General features: G+C 39.5%; 2 protein-coding genes across 2 annotated transcripts; one reads left to right on the top strand and one right to left on the bottom strand.

Moving 5' to 3' along the window:
- Positions 1 to 5309: 5309 nt before the first annotated feature.
- On the top strand, positions 5310 to 10216 carry LOC137104072 (protein Cripto-like). The gene is made up of 6 exons (XM_067484899.1): positions 5310 to 5668; positions 5811 to 5866; positions 6345 to 6563; positions 7468 to 7582; positions 8197 to 8306; positions 8769 to 10216. Exons 1-6 carry the CDS (start codon positions 5646 to 5648, stop codon positions 8876 to 8878), a joined length of 633 nt encoding a protein of 210 aa, XP_067341000.1. The 5' UTR covers positions 5310 to 5645; the 3' UTR covers positions 8879 to 10216.
- Positions 10217 to 10258: 42 nt separating this feature from the next.
- adprh (ADP-ribosylarginine hydrolase) lies at positions 10259 to 19287 on the bottom strand. Its single transcript, XM_067484898.1, has 8 exons — positions 19133 to 19287; positions 17273 to 17387; positions 16993 to 17101; positions 16678 to 16776; positions 16486 to 16591; positions 12642 to 12908; positions 11744 to 11958; positions 10259 to 10868 (listed from the first exon to the last, which is right to left on the bottom strand). Exons 1-8 carry the CDS (start codon positions 19138 to 19140, stop codon positions 10720 to 10722), a joined length of 1068 nt encoding a protein of 355 aa, XP_067340999.1. The 5' UTR covers positions 19141 to 19287; the 3' UTR covers positions 10259 to 10719.
- Positions 19288 to 20215: the final 928 nt, after the last annotated feature.

Genomic DNA, 20215 nt, shown 5'->3' with positions numbered 1-20215 from the left:
TTAAATAGTTGCACAGGAAGAGTTATTAAAGGTTGGTTGGTTTAGACCCTAATACTTAAATACACAGCAAATAATTATGCTGATGTCCTGTTACCTTCTGTAAAAGTCATTGCAGAGAATTTTTTGCTTTTAAAATAGCCCCATCCTGGAGTGCTTTATAAATAAAATGAATTATTATTATTATAAGTGACATTTAGACACTTGCAACTGAACAAAATGGCTTCAGTCCTTCATATTATCCGCCTCTTCTTTATTTAGCTTCTGGAGGAGCTTTGTCTCCGTTACCAACTGCAACTTCGATTCCCAAACCCAGGTTTCTCTAATGTGCCATTGCTGACGACCTTGACGTGTGAGTGCAAGTCACGAAGCCACAAACGAGCAAGTTTTCAAACTTAAACTTTCTCTTTCCTTTCATGATAAAATCTTCTCTTTTTGCACCAGAGTTTGATTTAAGCTTGTTCTTTTCACTAGTTAAAACAGAATGAACTCAAATTCTGCTACATTTGCCGAACTGTTCCAGGTGTGTTTGGAATTTCTGTCCACTCAATCACATACTGCTTCTATGATATTCAAATCTGGACACTGTGGGGCCCAGTCCATGACTGCTGGATCATTCTAATGCTGGAAAAAAAAACGTGGATTAAAACTGGTCTTTACTTTTCAGCACCTATGACCCAAACCACGACAGATCCTCTTTTTTACATTTTACCCAATGCTGTGAGCACTCATTCTTCCACCTACACATTGTGGACAATTGGACCCCCTAATAATTGTATTGATCTTTTTGATGACTTGATTGTTCTGGCTCAATTGGACTATCAGCAAATATTAGTCAAGTCAAGTGGCTTTTATTGTCATTTCTACTATACACAGTGGTACACAGTACACAGTAGAAACGAGATAACGTTCCTCCAAGAACCAAGGTGCTACAAACAACACAAGCTATGTAAAGTGCATCGAGTGCAACCAAGTGCAAACAGTGCAGACGAAAAACAGTACAGACAAACAGTGTAGACAGACAACACAAGTAACACACGACAGGACCCAAAACCCAAGACAGTGCCGACCAGTAAACCTACTGTATACTATTTTACAGTACAGTACAGTACAGTCAAGTGTGCTAGGGGTGTAAAAAAAGAGCAGCATGTAAACGGTATAGTGCATTTAAATGTCCAGCATGTAAACAGTGCAATTGCATTGGAATGTGCAAAAAACAGCAGTGACCTCTTGCTGTTTCACTGCTGTGATGTGGCTTAACAGTTCACTGACAATGTTTTCAGAAAGATCACCAACATCAGCTTTGCTCCTTACAATACAGTTTTGATTAGGAGATTCGGCCAACAGAGTAGGTGCAACAGCAGTGTAAGGTGCAGGTCTACTTACAGTGACCGAGACAGACTCCTTCATGCTGACTGTGTCCAAATGTAAACTTTCACTGGTTTTCATTCATACTTCTTTGAGGATTCTGTACCAAACACCTGGTGACACTCTAAGGCTGTCAGTCATGTCACTGAGATGTGCTAATGTCAGCATTACAGCAGTACCAGCATTGTGTAATCTGAACGGTACAGTTAGCCCATCCAAAGAATCCATATCTGCCTGATCTAGTACTGAACACTGCAATACATAATTCTGTCATTAGTAGCAATGAGTGCTGTACATCTGATAACAAGGAACTGTCCACATCTTTAGGTGCCATACTGGGAAGGCTCTGTCCTGTCCACATAATACATATGTGTATGTGCAGGAGCCTCATCAGGGAGCTTGTCAGTAGCAAGATGTATATTTTTAGGGAACCTTTTCCTGGCCTCTTTATACACTGCATCATCCTTATGTAACACAAGGACTAGGTCTGCTCTGGTATTGTCAGAGGAATGCAAGAAAGATTAGTGAGTAATTTCTGGTACTTCTGGATTTCAGAGATGGTCATCTACCTGTGAGATGCACATAATCTGTTACAAAAGGCTGATCTCCCAGGTTCACATGAGCATGTGAAGACCCTTCTACACAGTGAACAAGACTGTGATGTTCTGTGTTTGCTGTAGCAGCAAAGACACTTTTGGTGAACTTGAAGCATCACTTTGACCTCTGTTTACCTGCTGTCCATTCAAAGACCCAGCTGCATCATCGCTGTGACATCAGTCAGCATAAGAAGGTTTTGGTACCTGAAGAACCACATTCACCTTGATTTACCTTCTGCACATAAGGCCCTGCTACAACTGCTGGTGCAGATGCTGTATTATGTTGAAAACCCTGTTGTACATTTTCAGCAGAAATACACTATAGACACATTTATCTCTTTACTTTTCTGAGAACTGAGACATTGCGCTTGCTCACTGTTGGACACTGAGTTGTTCCCAGTGTGTCAGGTGAGCACCTTGCATGGCAGGGAGTGGGTGGATGGCTGCTGTATAATAAGATCAACAAAAAGTCAATATAACTTGTTTTTTAAAATCACCTGGAACTAGATAATCAATGCTTTGCCCCTCAGGCTCAGTTACTATGTAAACAGTATCTACACTAAATGTGCAAACTTGTCAACTCTCTGCAGCTTTTGATTGATCAGTGTCTCCTGCGGCTTAACAGCTTTCCTCAGAAATGCCTTTTCCAATTTCTGATTGTTATTGTATTGTGTTCTTGTATTGTATTGTTTAGTATGAGGGCTTGACAATAAAGTTAACTTTGACTTTGAAAAACAAAAGTTTGACTAAATGTTTGCTTATTCTAAAAGGAGTTTTAAGATTTGAAATCAGATTCCTGTGTGTGTTCAGTAGATTGTTCAGGTAAATGCAGTAGCTTCTAATAAGATTGACACAGATCTCCAGTGTGTATGTACACACACACCATCTTTGAGGAGAAGTGTGCACCCTGATCATTTTTAAGTAATTACAGACACAGGACCTCGTTTGCAAAACCATCTTAGCCATGTTCACAGGAAGCATTTTCTGAATATTACTTCTGCAGACATGTTTTCTAAGCAGCAGCACCTGCAGCTAATATCAATGGTTTTGCTTGTGTGTTGATGTCACAATTTGTGAGCGTAATGACCGTAACAGGAAATTAACTATCCCGCAGGGGTTTCAAAGGATAGTATGACTTGTGACCCCCCCAACTCATCCATTGTCCACCTAACGGGCCTATTCAGGTCAGGTGAGAAACAGAGGCCGTTGTGAAGCACATACCTGGGTGTCCTACCCTACTTTTCTTAGATGAACAGTGAAACATACTATGATGAATAAAGTCCAGATCACATGACTAAACTAACAAAATACAAAGTTTTAAAGATGTATTTTACTTTTCTTTAAACAGTCTCTTAGTTAATTGCATTGGAAAGCAACCTGTTAGTGAGATCCAGGTTAAAAACATTAAAGTGACTCTTTAGCTTCTCCCATCTATTTCATGTTAATGGGATTCATGTCCACCACTAGAGAGAGACGCTGACTGACTAAGGAAGAAAAGACTGAGGCTGCAGGTGGGGCCATGGCCTCCAAGATCACGAGTGCCAACAGCAGTCAGGGGGACTCGCATCAGAGAATGAGGGTGTGCTTCCCTGCCCCTCTGAGTCTTGCAGCAGTCTTTGAGCTTTTACTTGCAGATTTCCTGTTGTGTTCAGATCAGGTTTGACCCCCCTGCTGCCCACTCTCCTGCTGTGTATTCGCATGAGATCAGACTGCATTGTGATGCTGAACACATTACAAAATACCCATTTCCACCTCTGATTGTCCTTGTGTGGTCAAAGCAGAGATTGATTAGCAGAGTTGAAGGAGGGGGGAGGGGTCACTGTCTCGCTCCTCTCTCTCTTTACCAAACTACTGAAGAACCTGTTTATCACCATCTACCAGATAAAAGTTTATTGGATTCAAATGGAAAAGCAGCAAACAGGAAAAGCAGTTTTAAACAACAAAGGACAAAAAAATCAAAAGATAAAATACATTGAAAAGTTGATACTGATAACATTTAACATCATGTCTTTGTACGATCATTTACTGACATGTTTAAGTTTATTGACATATAGATTTTAAAGTACACTGTACAATAAGATACGATAAAACATATTGTGCCCTGTCTCTCTCTCAGCCCATCAGATCTATAAATTGTAGCGTAATAAATAAGACAATAATAAGACAACACATGTTAAAATATTTCAAATACTTTGTGGTCTTTTTTAAAACTGACACACCCTAAAGTTTTCTGTCATAATTACAGATAAGGACAATTATTGACCTGAGTTATTAAAAAAATCACAAACACTACATCAAACATTTGTGTTTGAACTAATTCACAGTGTATGAGACTGGAAATGTGTAGACTAAAATTTTTAAATATATTTTTTGTTTTAAAATTTCTTTTAAAGAAATAGGTGCTTATACATTCGAAACTATTTGAAATAATTCGAAAACTACTGAGCTACAGTTTTCACACTAAGTGTTTCTTTAATTGTCCTACATAAAAGATCAAGTGCATTTTATTTGAAATGTTGTTATTTTCTTGTTCTAAAAACCGTCACATTGAAGGACACGTTGACACTTTTAAAAATCTTTTTAAGTCTTAAAACAGCAGTGATGTCTTCATGCTTACACTGACGGGGGTTTTACACGCTGGCATATTTCTTCCTGTTCAGACAGTCAGAAATATTGTAATCAAGTTGTAAAATGTCCAGCATGTTTGGAACTATACACACTGAAGACGTGACCTCAGAGGTTCAAGGTTCAACAAGGTTTTTTTGCTAAGTAATTTGTGTATACAAATAGATGAGAATAGGACAATGAAGGAAATGTGAGAGAGGAGCTTTGTCATTTTGCACAATGTACGAGATACTAGATATGATGAAGCATGAATCACGCATAATGCAAAAATACACAAAAAATAAACACAATTCGGTTTCTTTGTGGTGTCTACAGGTTCATTAACACATGAAGGCAGAACTGGATGGTGAGTGAGGTGAATAGGTTGGAGGAGGGGGGGGTCAGTGAGAGAGATAGTGTGGGGGTGGGTGTGAACACGGGATAGAAATGAAATGAGAAAGAAAACTTCAAAGACCTTGTTTATCATTGTAATGTCCAGTGTTCACGCACAAAAATGTACAAATTTAGATTTGTCTTCAAAGGTTTGATACGTTTTTCAGAAATATCACAGAATATCTGAAAATCGCATTTCCTGTTCTGGAGATGTACGTTTCTTGTTTTTTCTGCCCTTTTTAGCTGCAAAATCAGTTCCCGTTAGAGGTGATTCACCTGAAGACTCCCGCCAGAAGGGAAAGGGGCGTGGTTTCCGGAGCCCCTCCCCCGTATGAGAGTCACCTGCAGAGAAGAAGCAGCTGATTTCTCCTGCGGAGACACACAGGGACACGCTGCTGGACTAATTGGACGAGGATTTTATTCCATCTCTGTTTCTCCAACCTGAGGAGAACTTTTTCTAACTTTGAAGTTTTTTTTAAAAATCCGTGTCTGGATAAAGAAACAACTCAGTTAAGGGATTTTATTTGGAGACAGTTTGACCAGCTTCTGATTTGTGGGACACGAAACAGAGATTTGGAAATATTTTTTCAGCTCGAGTTTTTCTGAAGGGCTTTTTTTTATCTTCTACAATTTTAATTTCCACTCTGAAAAAGTGTTTTAGATTATTCTTTTCCCTGTGTGGAGAAAATGAGCTGGACTCACCTGCTCAGGTGAGTGTGGAGACCAACAGAAACAGAGAAAACACGAATCTTCATCCACACGATGTTGTTCGATGTTCAGCAACGAAATATTAATGTGCAAATGTCTAGTGACATCGTTTGTTAAAATGTGTGTTTGTGTTTCTGTTTGCAGGATTGTGCTGTGCGCACTGAGTTGTCTCCACTTCGTTGCTCCTCTGCCTGAATTACGTCAGTTTCTCATTTTGCTTCTATTTTTGAATCTTTAAAATCTCTCTAAAATAAAATAGCACACCATAAAAACTGTAAAAATTAGTTTATTTGTATCATTTGAAGCTGTAGTGATGTGATGAGACTTGAAGTCAAACTACTTGTTTGCATTAAATATCAGATTATTGAGGTGGAAACAAGACACCAGTGGAATTTACAACATCAGAGCAGCAGCTGATGTACATTTAAATCCATATTGTCTATTTTTCCACATCTTTACTTTCACACATTGACACATAAAAACTATTTTGCAGTTGTGTTCACATATAAATTAAAATGAGGCTGGACTGTAAATTTTACTGACTTCAGTTTTGCTCGTGTCCAAACTTAACACAGACATTAGTGAGACACTGTTTACATCTTTACATTGTGTTTGTGTGAGGAACGTGTCATCACACACTGCTGGTTTTTAAGAAAACATCTGCTTTTTATTTTTCAGGTTGTGAGGCAGAAAAATGCGACAGAGGTCAAACGTCTTCTTCTTCTACTCCTACTTCTGTTTCTCCTTCTGTGACTTTGTCGTCTTCTTCCATGGTGAAGTCCCGGCAGCTTGCACAGGACTTCCTGGGTCAGTTGACCCAGGTGAGCTCCCCAAACAGCGGGGACCGTAAACACCGGGATGCCAGTGCTGTCCTGCCCTTCATCGGTCTCACGGGCAGTAAGTGGTATTTGGGAAATGAGTGACTGTGTCAAGAATTTCAGGTTGTGGACGGTTGAAACTCACAGTTCTAGACGTGAACAATATTTCACGGCTAAAATCATTTCAGGCAGAGAAGCAAAGGTTTTGATCCACCTGCAGAGCAGCTCTGGGACATGCTGCTGTTCCAATTCAAGAGGAATTGTACAAAAAAGCTTAAAATTTTTACCTTCAACGTTAGAATATCAAGCAGTGTTTCAGTTCTCTGTCACAGAGAGAAACGGCTTCCTAAAACAAGCAGCTGAAGACTCAGAGTCTCTGAATGTTTCAGTGCGTCATCAGTTAAGTTTTAGTGTTTTTCTGTTATTTTCAGATGTTTGCTCTGACTCTCAGTGTTTGTCTGCTGATGTGAAGCAGAGGACAACAGGAATGTGCTGCCAGATGGAGAGTCTGGTTTATCTCACAGATACAGATACAGGGAGAGAGAGGCTCAACTTGAAGTGTCCAACAGGGACCTCAAAGCCTCTGATCAACAAATTATGACCACTATAATGAGTAATAATCCCAAAATCAAATGAACTAAATCAAGAATAACAAATTAAAAAATGCTGATTAATATCAGAAAACTGATTAAATCAAAGTGTAAAATGAAATGTAACCTTTTTGTACAAGACACTGTTACATAGCTGGGAAGTCATCATGTAACTCTCTCTCTGACCTTTGACCTCACTGCTGCTGCTCATTGTAAAACGACCTAGGAAGTGAATTTCACTAAACAAAATCCATGTCTGAAAAGTGGCAGCCAGTGTTTGAGTTGGATGTGAAAACACTTGGCGAGTGTGACTCTGCAGCCTGGAGTTAAATGACAAAGAAAAAGATTTTTTTGTTTGTTTTGCAGTTTTAATGTGTGTGTGTGTTCTTGAAGGTGCTGAGCAGAGTCGTAGCTGCTGTAAGAACGGAGGAACGTGCATCTTGGGCAGTTTCTGCGCCTGCCCTCCTTTCTTCACCGGAAGGAACTGTGAATATGACAAACGCATCAGGTAAACAGAAAGAAACCAGAATCACAAATGTATACAGCTCTGAACGGTGCTGAGATCAGAGGCCTTATTCAGTTCAGTTGGTGGATCAAACTCCTGTTCACAACAACTCAGCACTCCTGTTTTTTACACTTCAGTTCTTACGTTTTTAGTGAGATTGTGCTAAGATCACTGCTTGTACACACTCATACAGACACTGCTGAGATCAGAGTAACATACTGTTCCCTTCTGAGCATCCTGTACGTAAGAAAAACACCACTAAGCTAACATCACCCAAAGCATGATGGGAACGCTGGTGTATACAACTTGTGTGCTGGACCACATTTGGATTCAACAAACAAATGAATCCCATATGAAACACTGTGTCCTAAATGTTCATATTGGACAAAGTGCAAATGTAGTGATGTAATGAGGACTCTTTCGTTCGCCCAGACCAAAGAAACCACAAGCAGGATACACCGTTCCGTAGCCAGAAGCCTGAAGTCCGTTTCCATGTTGTTTGAAAGAACAAAATCACTTTGTCAGAGCTCAACATGAACAGCAGCTCAGCAAATTACACATGTTCAGGAGGAAATGTTGGACTGTTTGTAACTTGCATGTTGTCCGTGTCTCTGTAGGACCTGTGGTATGATTCCACATGGTGAGTGGGTGCAGAAAGGATGCTCCTATTGTCGCTGTGGTTACGGAGTCCTGCACTGCTTCCCCCATGTCTTCCATAAAGACTGTGGTAAGTCGCTTTTTGCACATGTGGTCACATCCTGGTTTCTACTCAAGTCAGGGAGGGTTAGACTTTAGGGATCCTGTGGTACTGTGGGTTGGAGCAGGGTTTCCTGTTCTGTATTGTGTATTTATTCACACATTATCACAACTAGTAAAATCCATGAATAAGTGCAAGTTTAGATAAAATAAACATTTACTGAAACCATACTGGGAAATGTGGAGTGTTACAGAAGTATGTAACAAATGTGTAGTATAAATACGTAAACTTAAGAATGTAGAACAGCATTTACATAGTGAGTAGCAGTTGCTAAAATAAAGCATAGAAACACAAAAATGCAAGGCTGTAAATACACACATGCATCATAGAAACGATGATAATAACCTAGAATATAGCAAATACTTTGCAGACAAACTAAGTGAATTAAGAATCAGCTTTTCTTTAATGAATATTTCTGTCTCTTCTTTCCAGATGACTCGGAGGAGGAGGTGCGTTGGTATCGTTCATCAGCTGTCAGGACGATTCGGACCGAGTGCTTCCTGTATGTGACACTGCTTCTTTCTCTGCTCCGCTTCCTTTAATGGTTTAACAACCACAACATCTGTAAAGCATCTCCACGATCCATAGGACACACTGAACTGTGGACTCTGGACATTTTCTCCAGCTTATGTTTCTAGATCTGACCTTCAAAAACTGTAAATAGTTATTTATTGTCTTTTGGTTCAAGAAATCTTAGGTAGAATATTGTTGAAATTAGAAATGCTCCCTTTGGAAATTAAGATGCTCCTGGATTTTTAAACTATGAGATATGACTATGTTGTGGTTTACGTGGGCCTTCTGAGATGTGGTCTATAATGTGGTAAAACATATCTGAGAGTTATCTGAGATTTTAACAGGACGCACAGCAATAAAATGCTTCTTGTTCAAACTAGGTTTTTAAAAATGTCCAAGAAGCTTGTTTGTGTTTAAAAATGTGTTTATTTAAAAAAAATACTTTTTTTTTGTAATATTAGAATCTGTAGCTGAATTTTTTTTTTTTTTTTTTTTTTTTTTTTTTTTAAGATGATGCCAATTTTAGTTTAACCTTTTCTGTCACTTTGCACAAAATAGGCATTTTGGACCTTTTGTCATGTGAATTTTATGCTACTGTTGCACATTTATGTTGTGTTAATAAAACTGTTTGAACTGTGAAGTGATAAGCTAAACTGTGTAAGGGCTCAGAAGGTAAACACTTCTGACCAGTCACGGAAGATCAAGGATTTCTGCTTGGTTAGTATGTTTTTGTTCTGTTTTTTTTAAGCATTTTTGTTTACTTTAATATAAGGATGACTACTTGAAGGGCTGTGCATACTGAACTGTAAAAAGTAAAGCAAAGCTGTATCCAAGCAGGGAGAAAGAGGTGGGCAGAACAGACAACCAATTAAGAGTCTCAAGCTCACTTTAAATTAAGTTGCACACCGCCAGCCACTTCATACTCCTGGGTAAAACTTGGCTCCAGATTATTAAAATAAATTGGAACTAGTTTTTGTTCCTCTCCTCTCCGTCTCCTGCCAATGCATTCCATGCTGCAGGATGGAGCCAGAGTGATAGGTCAAGGTGTGGGTCCCCACCCACAAGCTTTGGGATCAGGCTTAGCCAGACATCCTGGTTGCTGCTGGATGTGAGGCCTGGACTGAGTAAAGGACAAACTGTCCCACCACCCTGCTGTAATGTTTGTTCTTCATCTGTGTTAACCTCAGACAAGGAGGATCTTTAATGCTAATGAAGGTGGCAACCAGGTTTGTAAGCAGCATCAAATAAATAGAAATACAGATTTGAAGATTCTCATGAATGCAGGAGTACCTGAGCCATTTGAGGAGAAGTGGTGTAGTCTTTTATTAGTACTTTATTTTTACTCAATCTATTGGTTTTGTTCTTATCTACTGTAGAAAAATATGTAATAAAAATGCACAAAACAAAACTAAAATAAACTACAAGCTTTATTTGTTTCGTTTCTTGTATTATTAGCCGTGCTCGTCTGGAGAGTTGCAGTTAGTTTTTCTATTCCCTGCAAGAACTATAACGAGACACTCGTTTATTTTTCGTTAGACAAACACAAGGGAAGATTAGGCGTTTGCTTTTATGTCAGGCTGATGAATGATGGTGACATTCTCTTTAGCTTGGATTCGTGCTGCTCAATAATACAGCCCTTCATGGTAATTTAAAACAGACGCTAGGAGGAGCACTGCTGAGAAGACCTTCTGTTCCACCATCACAGGAGACATGGTCCTTGTGGCAGAATATGTCCCACTTTGGGTTAGCAGCACATTCTCCTTCATAACATTTTATTGTGGCTCAGTGACAGCAGTCTACATTGATGTACTACTGAGCACACCAACTAGCTCTAGTTTCCATTCAGTGCAAGAGGGGCATAGCCAGTTTCTCATTGTGACAGGGCATAGAGCTTCTTAGCACTGTGTTCCAGCCGGTCCCGGTACTCCAAGTTGGAGTAGTTGCCTTCAGGAACTCCCTGGATGCCGTAGAGGACACCCCAGCAGCAACAGGCAATCACGGCTGTGCTGTCACTGTCACCTGGCCAGGAAGAAAAAAAATCCTTTGATGAGGAAGAAATTCATGTTTCCGTTTCAAGTAGAGATGGAGAATAACGGATACAAATAGGCCAAATTACTGCGCATCCTGTGAAAGTAGTGATAAACCCAGAAAATTCCCTCTGTGTGTGTTTCAGCGTATTTCAGCTGTTTTTGTTTGATAGTTTACAATGTTTAGGCTCTGATTCTTACCAACACTTAGGCTTTTTCTAGTTTATACCTGACTGCTGTTAGAACTGGAAAACGCTCTACTACATACTACCTCTTCAGATGACAGAGTTAGTAGCTGGCTGGTGAGAGTTAGCCGTTAAAGAATGTTGGGTTTAAAGAGAGACAATATTGGTTGCTAATGTTGTTCTGTATCTGCTGGATGTAAACAACAACACAAAATAGGGAACCTGTTAGCAGATGCCTATCACCATCACTCTTAACTGTACAAAATGCGATTTTGTAAGCAATAAAAATACAACATGGCACTGTTACCATGTTTTTTTAGGTAAATTCACATAGAGCAAGTAAGTGAAGACACTTTTCCAGCCTTATTGTATCAAAAGACCATTATAACAAGGCCTTACAACAAATCACAGACCTGCCAATCAACACTGAAAATTTAACTCTTCCCAGTTGTCAGCTTGTCGTTTTCTTTAGTTTTGGCCAAATTCAATGTTTTTTCTTTGTAGCAATCACTCAGGGAAAGAGTAAAACACTGCCATCAACATCTTTAAGTGGATGTAACACTGAAACAGGCCTTAGACAAAATATAACAAGTAAATGTTTGGTGGGATTACTGTTAGGGCAAGACCCCCCTGCGGCCAATAAGAAAGACCAAACAGACATTTTCTAATTTGAAGCTCTGACCTCCATGGAAGGCCGCTCTGCTCATCAGCTCCTCCCAGTCTGAACCTGCCCCTAGAAGAGCATCGAGGGCTATCATCGGAGCATCGTGGCCACTGCGTCCTGCCCACCCTGACAGGCTGAAGCTCTTGTAGACTTCATCTCTTTCAGCAGGGCCATAGGGGACTGACCAAACCACAGGACCCACCCCATTGGAGATTCCCCTTAAATCCAGATACCTGTGGACAGAGATAAGACACTCTCCTGGAGTTATTTCCTAGGATTTACTGTATATAGTAAATACGCTGCCTATATTTACTATATATAGGCTGCGAATATTTGAGCTCCAATAGCGAAGGCTCTTGAATTAAATGTTGTTGCTTTTAACAAATTCTATTAATACACCAAAATCAACATTGTGTCTTAATACTTTTTGACTTCCCTGCCATGTCTGTCCGTATTTTAATTTTAAAAAAAGCCTGATACCAACTTTAACAGTCAGACAAACATTACGTTTGCTGGGAACTATTTTCAGTTGCGGAGTAAAACACGTTTGCTGAATTATTACAGTCATTGGTGTGTTTATTTTTTACAATAATGGAGCTTTAATAACCAACAACAAGCTACATCCACAGCTTTGGCTACACAGAAAGTACTTGTTAGTGGGATCAAAAGGATCATAGTTGGCTTTGGTCTTTTCATGCTTTTTGTTTTCACAAAGAGAAATACTGAATGTCACCAGACTTATCCTTCAAATTATTGAAGTAAATAATCAATTTGTGTATTTGTATTAAAGATAAGTGTTGTTTGTGATGTTACCTAGACCTAGTGTTGCTATCTATTAACCGTGAGAGGGTAGTGGGTTGATCAAAGATGCAGAACTTGGAAACCTGGCTTCGAATAAAACATGACTGTCTCATACCACTGCCACTTCTCACAGAAGAAGTTCCAGTCTCTCTCCGTCTCCTCCAAGGCATAGCCACGGTCTTTAACAAAGCTCTTTGCCAATGGACAGGCCTCTGTGATCAAGCCCAGACCCCAACTCGTGATTGGCCTGCGCTGGACGGCGTACGCGGTGAAAAGGGCTGACGCGACGCCTCCCAGGAAACCAGTGGGGTGAGGATGGGTCATCCTGCCCGTCTCCACAGCAACTGACACTAAGGACGACAGCTGCTCCGGCTTTGGATATCTGGTGGAGACAAATGATTAAACCTTCTCAGCTTTACCTATGGAGCATATGATGGTCCACTTTATCCCAGTTACCACACAGAAATGTGTTTAAGTAAACTTGTTTTCGTGCTCCACATAATGTTCTTACTGGCTCTGCCTAATGTTTTCAACCTTGAACTCTGCTTTGTATTTCTCGCTTTGTTGAAGGGTTTTACACTTAACCCCACTGCTGCATTTACCGTAGACAGGAGCAGCAGCCACGTGACTTTAAATGTGAACGTTCTGTCATGTATTGTATGTTACTGGTGCTTAAACTGCACTGTACATTTTATTAATGCTACTTCACTTACAGTTTTATTGTGGCTTATTAACCTAACATATTTAACAAGTTTTCTATTATTAGAAACGTGATTAACCTGATCAAATCTAGTGACCTATCTGGTGAGTAACTAGTATCAGTGAGTTTAGATCTGAAAATTTTAGTGGATTAATCAATGATTAATCACTTAAATATTTTTTTTTCCCAAAATGGCAAACACTCTCTGAATGCAACTACTCAACCTAAAAATCTGGAGTTTTCCAGTGAATATTTTTTGGGCTGGGAAAAGCTGGATGGAAAGAAAAATAATGCCAACATGAAATAATATTGAATATAATTAGATCCCTTATTTCTTTTTTAGGCAGGAAGAAGATACTTGTAGTATGTCATGTCACGTCACGGTCTCACTGTGAGTAAATCATGACCCTCAGTTATTTTGGACACCGACCTTGACATTGGAGGTGAAGTTAGTAACATGACATGGGCAAATGTTTGGCATTTAAAAAACAGATTTTTATTTTACAGCGTTCATTTTCTAGCTGTGACTATTATAATGCTGTGGGATGATTTTTAGATCAAATCAAAAACAAACAAAACCAAAGTACTATGGTTTGCAGCAAAAATGAAGTACCAGGAATACTAGGGCAGGATCTAGCATGTCTAGCCTGGGGGTATTAGTTTACAACCATACACCTTTGCTTTTGACTTTTTTGGCCTTTGACATGCTTAAAGCAGCAAAGAGGTCCACAGTTGTGACAAATTATTTTATATACACACACACACACATATATATAGTTCCATAAAATGTAACTAGACTTACATTTTATTTTGAAGCAGCTGCTGACGTTTAAAAAGCGACAGATCTAGAAAAGATTTGATATAATTTACAGCACTGTCTTCATCAGGTCTAGATTTTACTTTGAAAACAAAATTTGGTTTCAGCAATGACTGTGTCCAGACTATTGGACCTAAAACTAATTGATAAAAAGCAACAGATGTTGATCCAGTAAGATTGGTCTACATTGGTCAACTTTCCATCTGTTTTAAAGTACAATAATGTCTAGCTTCCTGAAATGTCATCCTCCGACTGCCTAAAACAAAACAGACTTTGCTCTTTCATGTTCACTTTTCATTAATTTGCATCTGTCTATATAAGGTCCCACAGTTAGCAGTGCATGTCAGAGCACAAACCAAGCCACCAAGTCCAAGGAATTGCCTGTAGACCTCTGAGACAGGATTGTATTGAGGCAAAGATCTGATAGAAAAATTTCTGCAGCATTGAAGGTCCCAATGAGCCCAGTAGCCTCCATCATCCATAAATGGAAGTTTGAAACCACCAGGAATCTTCCTAGTGCTGGAAGAAGGGCCTTAGTCAGGGAGGTGACCAAGAACCTGATGGTCACTGTGAAAAAGCTCCAGCGTTTTTCTGTGGCGGGAGGAGAACCTTCCAGAAGAACAACCATCTCTGCAGCACACCACCAATCAGGCCTGTATGGTAGAGTGGCCAGATGGAAACCCCTCCTCAGTAAAAGGCACATGGCAGCCCACCTGAAAGACTATCAGAACACGAGAAACAAAATTCTCTGGTCTGATGAAACAAAGATTGAACTATTTGCCCTGAATGCCAAGTGTCATGTCTGGCATGACAGGCACCGCTCACCATCATGGGCAATACCATCCCTACAGTAAAGCATGGTGATAATAAATAAATAATAAATTTGCAAAGATTTCAAACAAACTTCTTCCATGTTGTCATTAGGGTGTATTGTTTGTAGAATTTTGAGGAAAATAATGAATTTAATCTATTTTGGAATGAGACAACAAACATCATAACATAATGTGGAAAATGGTTAAGCACTTGGATACTTTCTGGACGCACTGCACCACACTATTACTAGTTATACAAAGCCAAAGCCTCACTCACTAAAAAAACTGGCTGCCCAAACACACTGAGTTAGCAATTAATTACACCTTTCAAAAAAAGTTATTCTAACATATCTGTGTCACAACATCCAGAGCTTGATATTTACCTTTTTGGTTAGTAGCCACTGTGGCTAAGCTACATTTTTTTTCCTTTATTGTATACCCCACGCACAATGGGGAATGATCCAATTCCTATTTATTATATTCACAATAGGACATAAACAACATGCCAAATGCAAACACTGAGAAATTTTACCATTTCATGTAAATCATTTGCTAATTTTAAATTTGATGGCAGCAACACATCTCAAAAGGTTGTAACAGGGTGATGTTTACCATTGTGTAGTATCCCCGCTTCTTTTAACCACTGTCTGTAAATTTTTGATAAGTGAGGAAACCAGTTGCTGGAGTTTTACGAGAGGAATATTGTCCCATTCTTGTCTGATACAGGATTCTAGCTGCTTAACAGTCCTGGACCTTTGTTGCTGGATTTTGTTTTTATGATGCACCAAATGTTTTCTGTTGGTGAAAGGTCTGGACTGCAGGCAGTCCAGTTCAGCACCCGGACTCTTCTCCTGCAAAGCCATGCTGGTGTCATGGATGCAGTATATGGTTAGGGTTCAGTTTCTTGCTCAAGGACACCATGGATCAAACCAACAATGATTTCCAAAACGAATTTCAAATTTTGATTCTTCTGACCACAGAACAGTTTTCCATTTTAAATGAGCTTTGGCCCAAAGAACATGGCAGAATTTCCAGGATCGTTTTGACATATGGCTTCTTCTTTGCATGATACAGCGTTAACATACACAGTGATTTCTGGAAGTGTTCCTGAGCCCATGCAGTGATAGAGAATCCTGCCTGTTTGTAATGCAGTGCTGCCTAAGGACCCAAAGATCACACACATCTAGTTTTGACCTTTAGCCTTGTCCCTTGCGGACAGAGATTCCTCCTGATTCTCTAAATCTTCTGATGATATTATATATTTGGCGATGGTGGGATATTTAGCATTGGGGAAGGTGGGGAAATTTGGAGGGTGGACTTAATTTGGCAACACTGTAAATCCAGGCAAGTGCAGTACCAATATTGGAGATGTAAATAGAAACCAATTTGTGAGTTATTTATTTATTTCTCAACTAACGTCAAAGTTCCGTCACAACCAACCATCCAAGGACAGGTTTAATTAGATGTCATCACATGCCCCTTAGCTGCTCAATAAAGAGATACTACAATGTCATTAACGATTGAAAAATAATTACAAAACCAATGGAGGCCCAAGGCAAAACAATAAAACTGGAATGAATAAGGATAAAACGTAGGTATCAAATATGTATTCTCAGCACAAGTGTCTCACCTTAGGCCAATGCACATGGACCTCATGGCTGCTCCACAGCCTGTTCCCTCAGGGTTATAGGCCACTCTGTAGCCCCCTTCCTCTCCAGGTCTTAGCTGGGACACTCCTAAAAGCGAAACAGAATATGTAGGATCTCTGCCACCCAGATGTAGGAAAATAAAATAGGGAAATTAAGTTTTTTTTTATTCTCACCCAGAATGCTCGAGGGCCCTGGTTTCCTCCCATCCATGTCTTTCATCCCCTCCACATATCGAGCTGCTACATCGTGCAGGAGCTCCTCCCCTGTCTTCCCTGCCAGGGACACAAGCCTGGGTTAGCTAATCCAACAGTGGTTACTGCTCATATTAACATCTTTTAAGATTTAATGGTTTACAAGGCTGGTTTTCTACATTGCTAGAAAAAAGTTTAAGTTAAATGTTGACCATCCTGCTTCCACTTGTGCAAACCTGCAAGAGAGCAGCAAATCAAGAGAGAGAGCTAATGGCTTTGGTTTGCCTTTAAGCTCACCAGTAGCCAGTCCCTCAGCTGTGGCCAGATGCAGAACTGTGTCGTCGCTCACTGGCCATTCAGGAAGCTCCACCTTTATGTTCTTCAGACCACCGAGCTCTTTCAGCTCCTGTAAAGCCAGAAACACTGAGGACAAACATTTTGGGTAACCTACACCTTTAGCAGAAGCTTGGCAATGATTCAGTTTAGAAACAGCTACGTACAACAGAAACTCACCAACCCCTTGAATCCCTGGGCCTGTTTTGCTATATAGTTGTTTCCACATTGGTCCTTCACTCACCTGGTGAATAGCTGGTCCAGACTGATTGTATTCCCAAAGCTGGTTCCTGTATCCAAGAGCATCACCTGCACCACTCAGCAACATGGCTGCTTTATAGTGCTCCAGAGTAGCAGATCTGCTGGGACAAAAAGGCACAGAAACACTATTGGTGGATCATAAGCAAACTGACCCCAGAGAGCAAGTTTGTACTGTTAAATCCAAAGTTAATTACATTTTACAAAGATTATTTCTATGTTCCACTCACCAATATATGTTTTGCTAATTTCAGCTATGTCCATATTGAAAACACTAAGTACAATGTATGACATTTGACATTTGTATGACATCAGTCTAAACAATTTAACCAAAGACCAAAGCACAATGTGTGGTGTTTTTGCAAAGGTGTTAAACAGAAAAATGGATGGTAGAAGTACACTAAGTCAATACAGAAGAAGAGCTCAGCAGCTGAAAAACTGAAAAGCTTCAGTTTCCTTTGAAGCTGGGAAAACAATCTAAGGTAAACGTTTTTCTTATTCACCAAAAACAAACAAACAGACAAATAAAAAACAAAAAAAACCCAGTACAAATCACATAATACAAAACATAACATCATAACAACAGTGAGAGATACAGCGAAACCTATGTACAGTGTATGTTTGCTTGTGAAGGTGCATCGCGGTTGGAGAAGTGAGGAGGGGTAGTGAGGAAGAGCAGACAGGGTATAATCATAAAAGAAATAACAGTTGGGATGGGGGTGGGAAAGTACAGGGTAGCGGTATACATACTAAGGATATAAAGATGTTCTAAGTATATATATATTGTATAGGACTTTTTAATCTGAAAACTGATAGTACATTCATATAAATTCGCTTAAACGGAACAGCGAGAAAATGAAATAATAATAATAATAATAATTTTTTTTTTGTCCTTTCAGCTTTATCGCGTCAGTTCAGAGTCGCCACAGCGGATCATTGTGGGCATGTTGAGTTGGCACAGCTTTTACGCCGGATGCCCTTCCTGACACAACCCTCCCCAATTTCTACCGGGTTTGGACCGGCACTGCACAGCTGGGGAGGGGAGATATATCCACGGCCGGGGATCGACCCACTCACCCTCATACTCATAATAATAATAATAATAATAAATAAAATTACACACACACATATATAAATATATATAGCAAAAAGTTAAAATAATAATGCTTGTAATAATATCAATATAATATCATAATAGTAGAAATAATGATGATAATAATGAAACTAATATTAACCAATAGGCTTGATAATAACATTATCAATAATAGATAGGATACAAAACATGTCATAGTTAAACCTCAACATTACTTGTGTAAATGTACTTAGTTACCTATCACCTCTGCAGACAAATGTCTTTAAGGGTAATTATATATTCAGAAACCATATATGGCAATATATTTTAAACAACAACCGCCCCCCAGTGCTGTAGCGTGTATCTTAGTCCTGACAGTAGCTTATAGTAGTGTAATCCAACTTTCTGGATATTGTATGATTCTGCAGTGAGTAAAAGTAATAACTGTTTTATTTTATTTTTTAATTTATTTATTTTTTAATTCACCTTTCCAACATAATGTAATGAACTTAAATACATTTATATATCTTAGCTGTGTATATATTGAAAGTATAAGTATATAACTTCAATATTCTACAAAATAATGTGTACAGTAACTAGGGTTACAGTAGTTACATAGTAATCAGTGTTGTGACTATAAACACTTTGACAGATAAATATCAACTAGTTGTGGCCCCTCTCGCTAATATTCAAGCTGGGTTCGAACCAATGCTCCGGTCTCTAACACAAAGCGACTTCCAGAAAAAAGCTTCCTCCAAGCAGGGCAGGGCTCACCCCTCCATTGCAGCGCGTCTCTCCGGTGTCAGGCGTCACATAAACGAACAGCAGGGCTGAAACGCCAGCGTTGCCGGCAGTCGACGCTCGCGAATATCCGCTATGTCCCAGCTCCGCAGCGTTTTAGTGAATCCCGAGGTTACGACACAGCAGCTAAGGCACGTTTCGTTTTCCGGCTTGTAGGTGGAGCCAGAGCAAAACTCACTGCAAATGGATTGTGCGGTCAGAGGCGGAACGTTTTTTATCCGGGTGACCAGGGTGATGCACGCGCTCAAAATACAAAGGTTTAAAAAATAAATAAAATAAAAAAAAAAACAAGTTGGTATTAAAATGCATATTAATAATGTTTATAAAGTGTCTATTTAGTGTCAGAAAGGTTCTACCATTTTTAATTTAAAATAGACGTTAACCAACAAAACTAAACAGCTGTGGGAAAGTTAACGTCCATTCCTTGCAGGGATAATTACCCTAGTTGAAAAGGCTACAAAATTCAAACCACCTTAAATAAACGAAAATAAATAAATAAATATAGAAAGATAATTGTCTAATGGGCAGCTTGGCGGGGGACTGGTCAGTGCTGCTAAGGTCCCAGGTTCAAATCTTGGTTGAAATCCTTGGTTGGCTGCAGCTGCTTTGTATGGATTTTTCATATCCCCCCATGCTTGTATGAGTTTCCTCCAGGTTATCCAGTTTCCTCAACAATCCAAATGTGAGGTTAATTGGTGACTCTAAAGTTGCCGGTAGTTGTGAATCTGAGCGTGAATGGTTGTCTGTCTTTGTTGGCCCTAAGATGGAGACTTGTCCAGGGTGTACCCCACCTCTCACCCAATGACAGCTAGGATAGGCTCCAGCCCACCAAGACCCCAGAATAATGGCTGGATGAATGAATAATTGTTTATTTCAACCTTTGATTTGGTCTGTTTTTTTATGCTGAAAGTTTTACCGCAGGTATCTAGCACTAATGATGTGTAGATCAATCCTGAAATACTATTACTTCCAATCCGAACGTTTCTTGTCTTTAGATTATCCAAAGACAGAGATTATTTTTTAACCCTATTTTTGATCATCAGGGTCTAAAATAAA

This window comes from Channa argus, chromosome 18 (genome assembly GCF_033026475.1).
Source record: "Channa argus isolate prfri chromosome 18, Channa argus male v1.0, whole genome shotgun sequence".
NCBI lineage: Eukaryota > Metazoa > Chordata > Actinopteri > Anabantiformes > Channidae > Channa > Channa argus.
The sequence above is the reverse complement of the archived record's forward strand: the minus strand, read 5'-3'. Positions and strand labels throughout refer to the sequence as shown.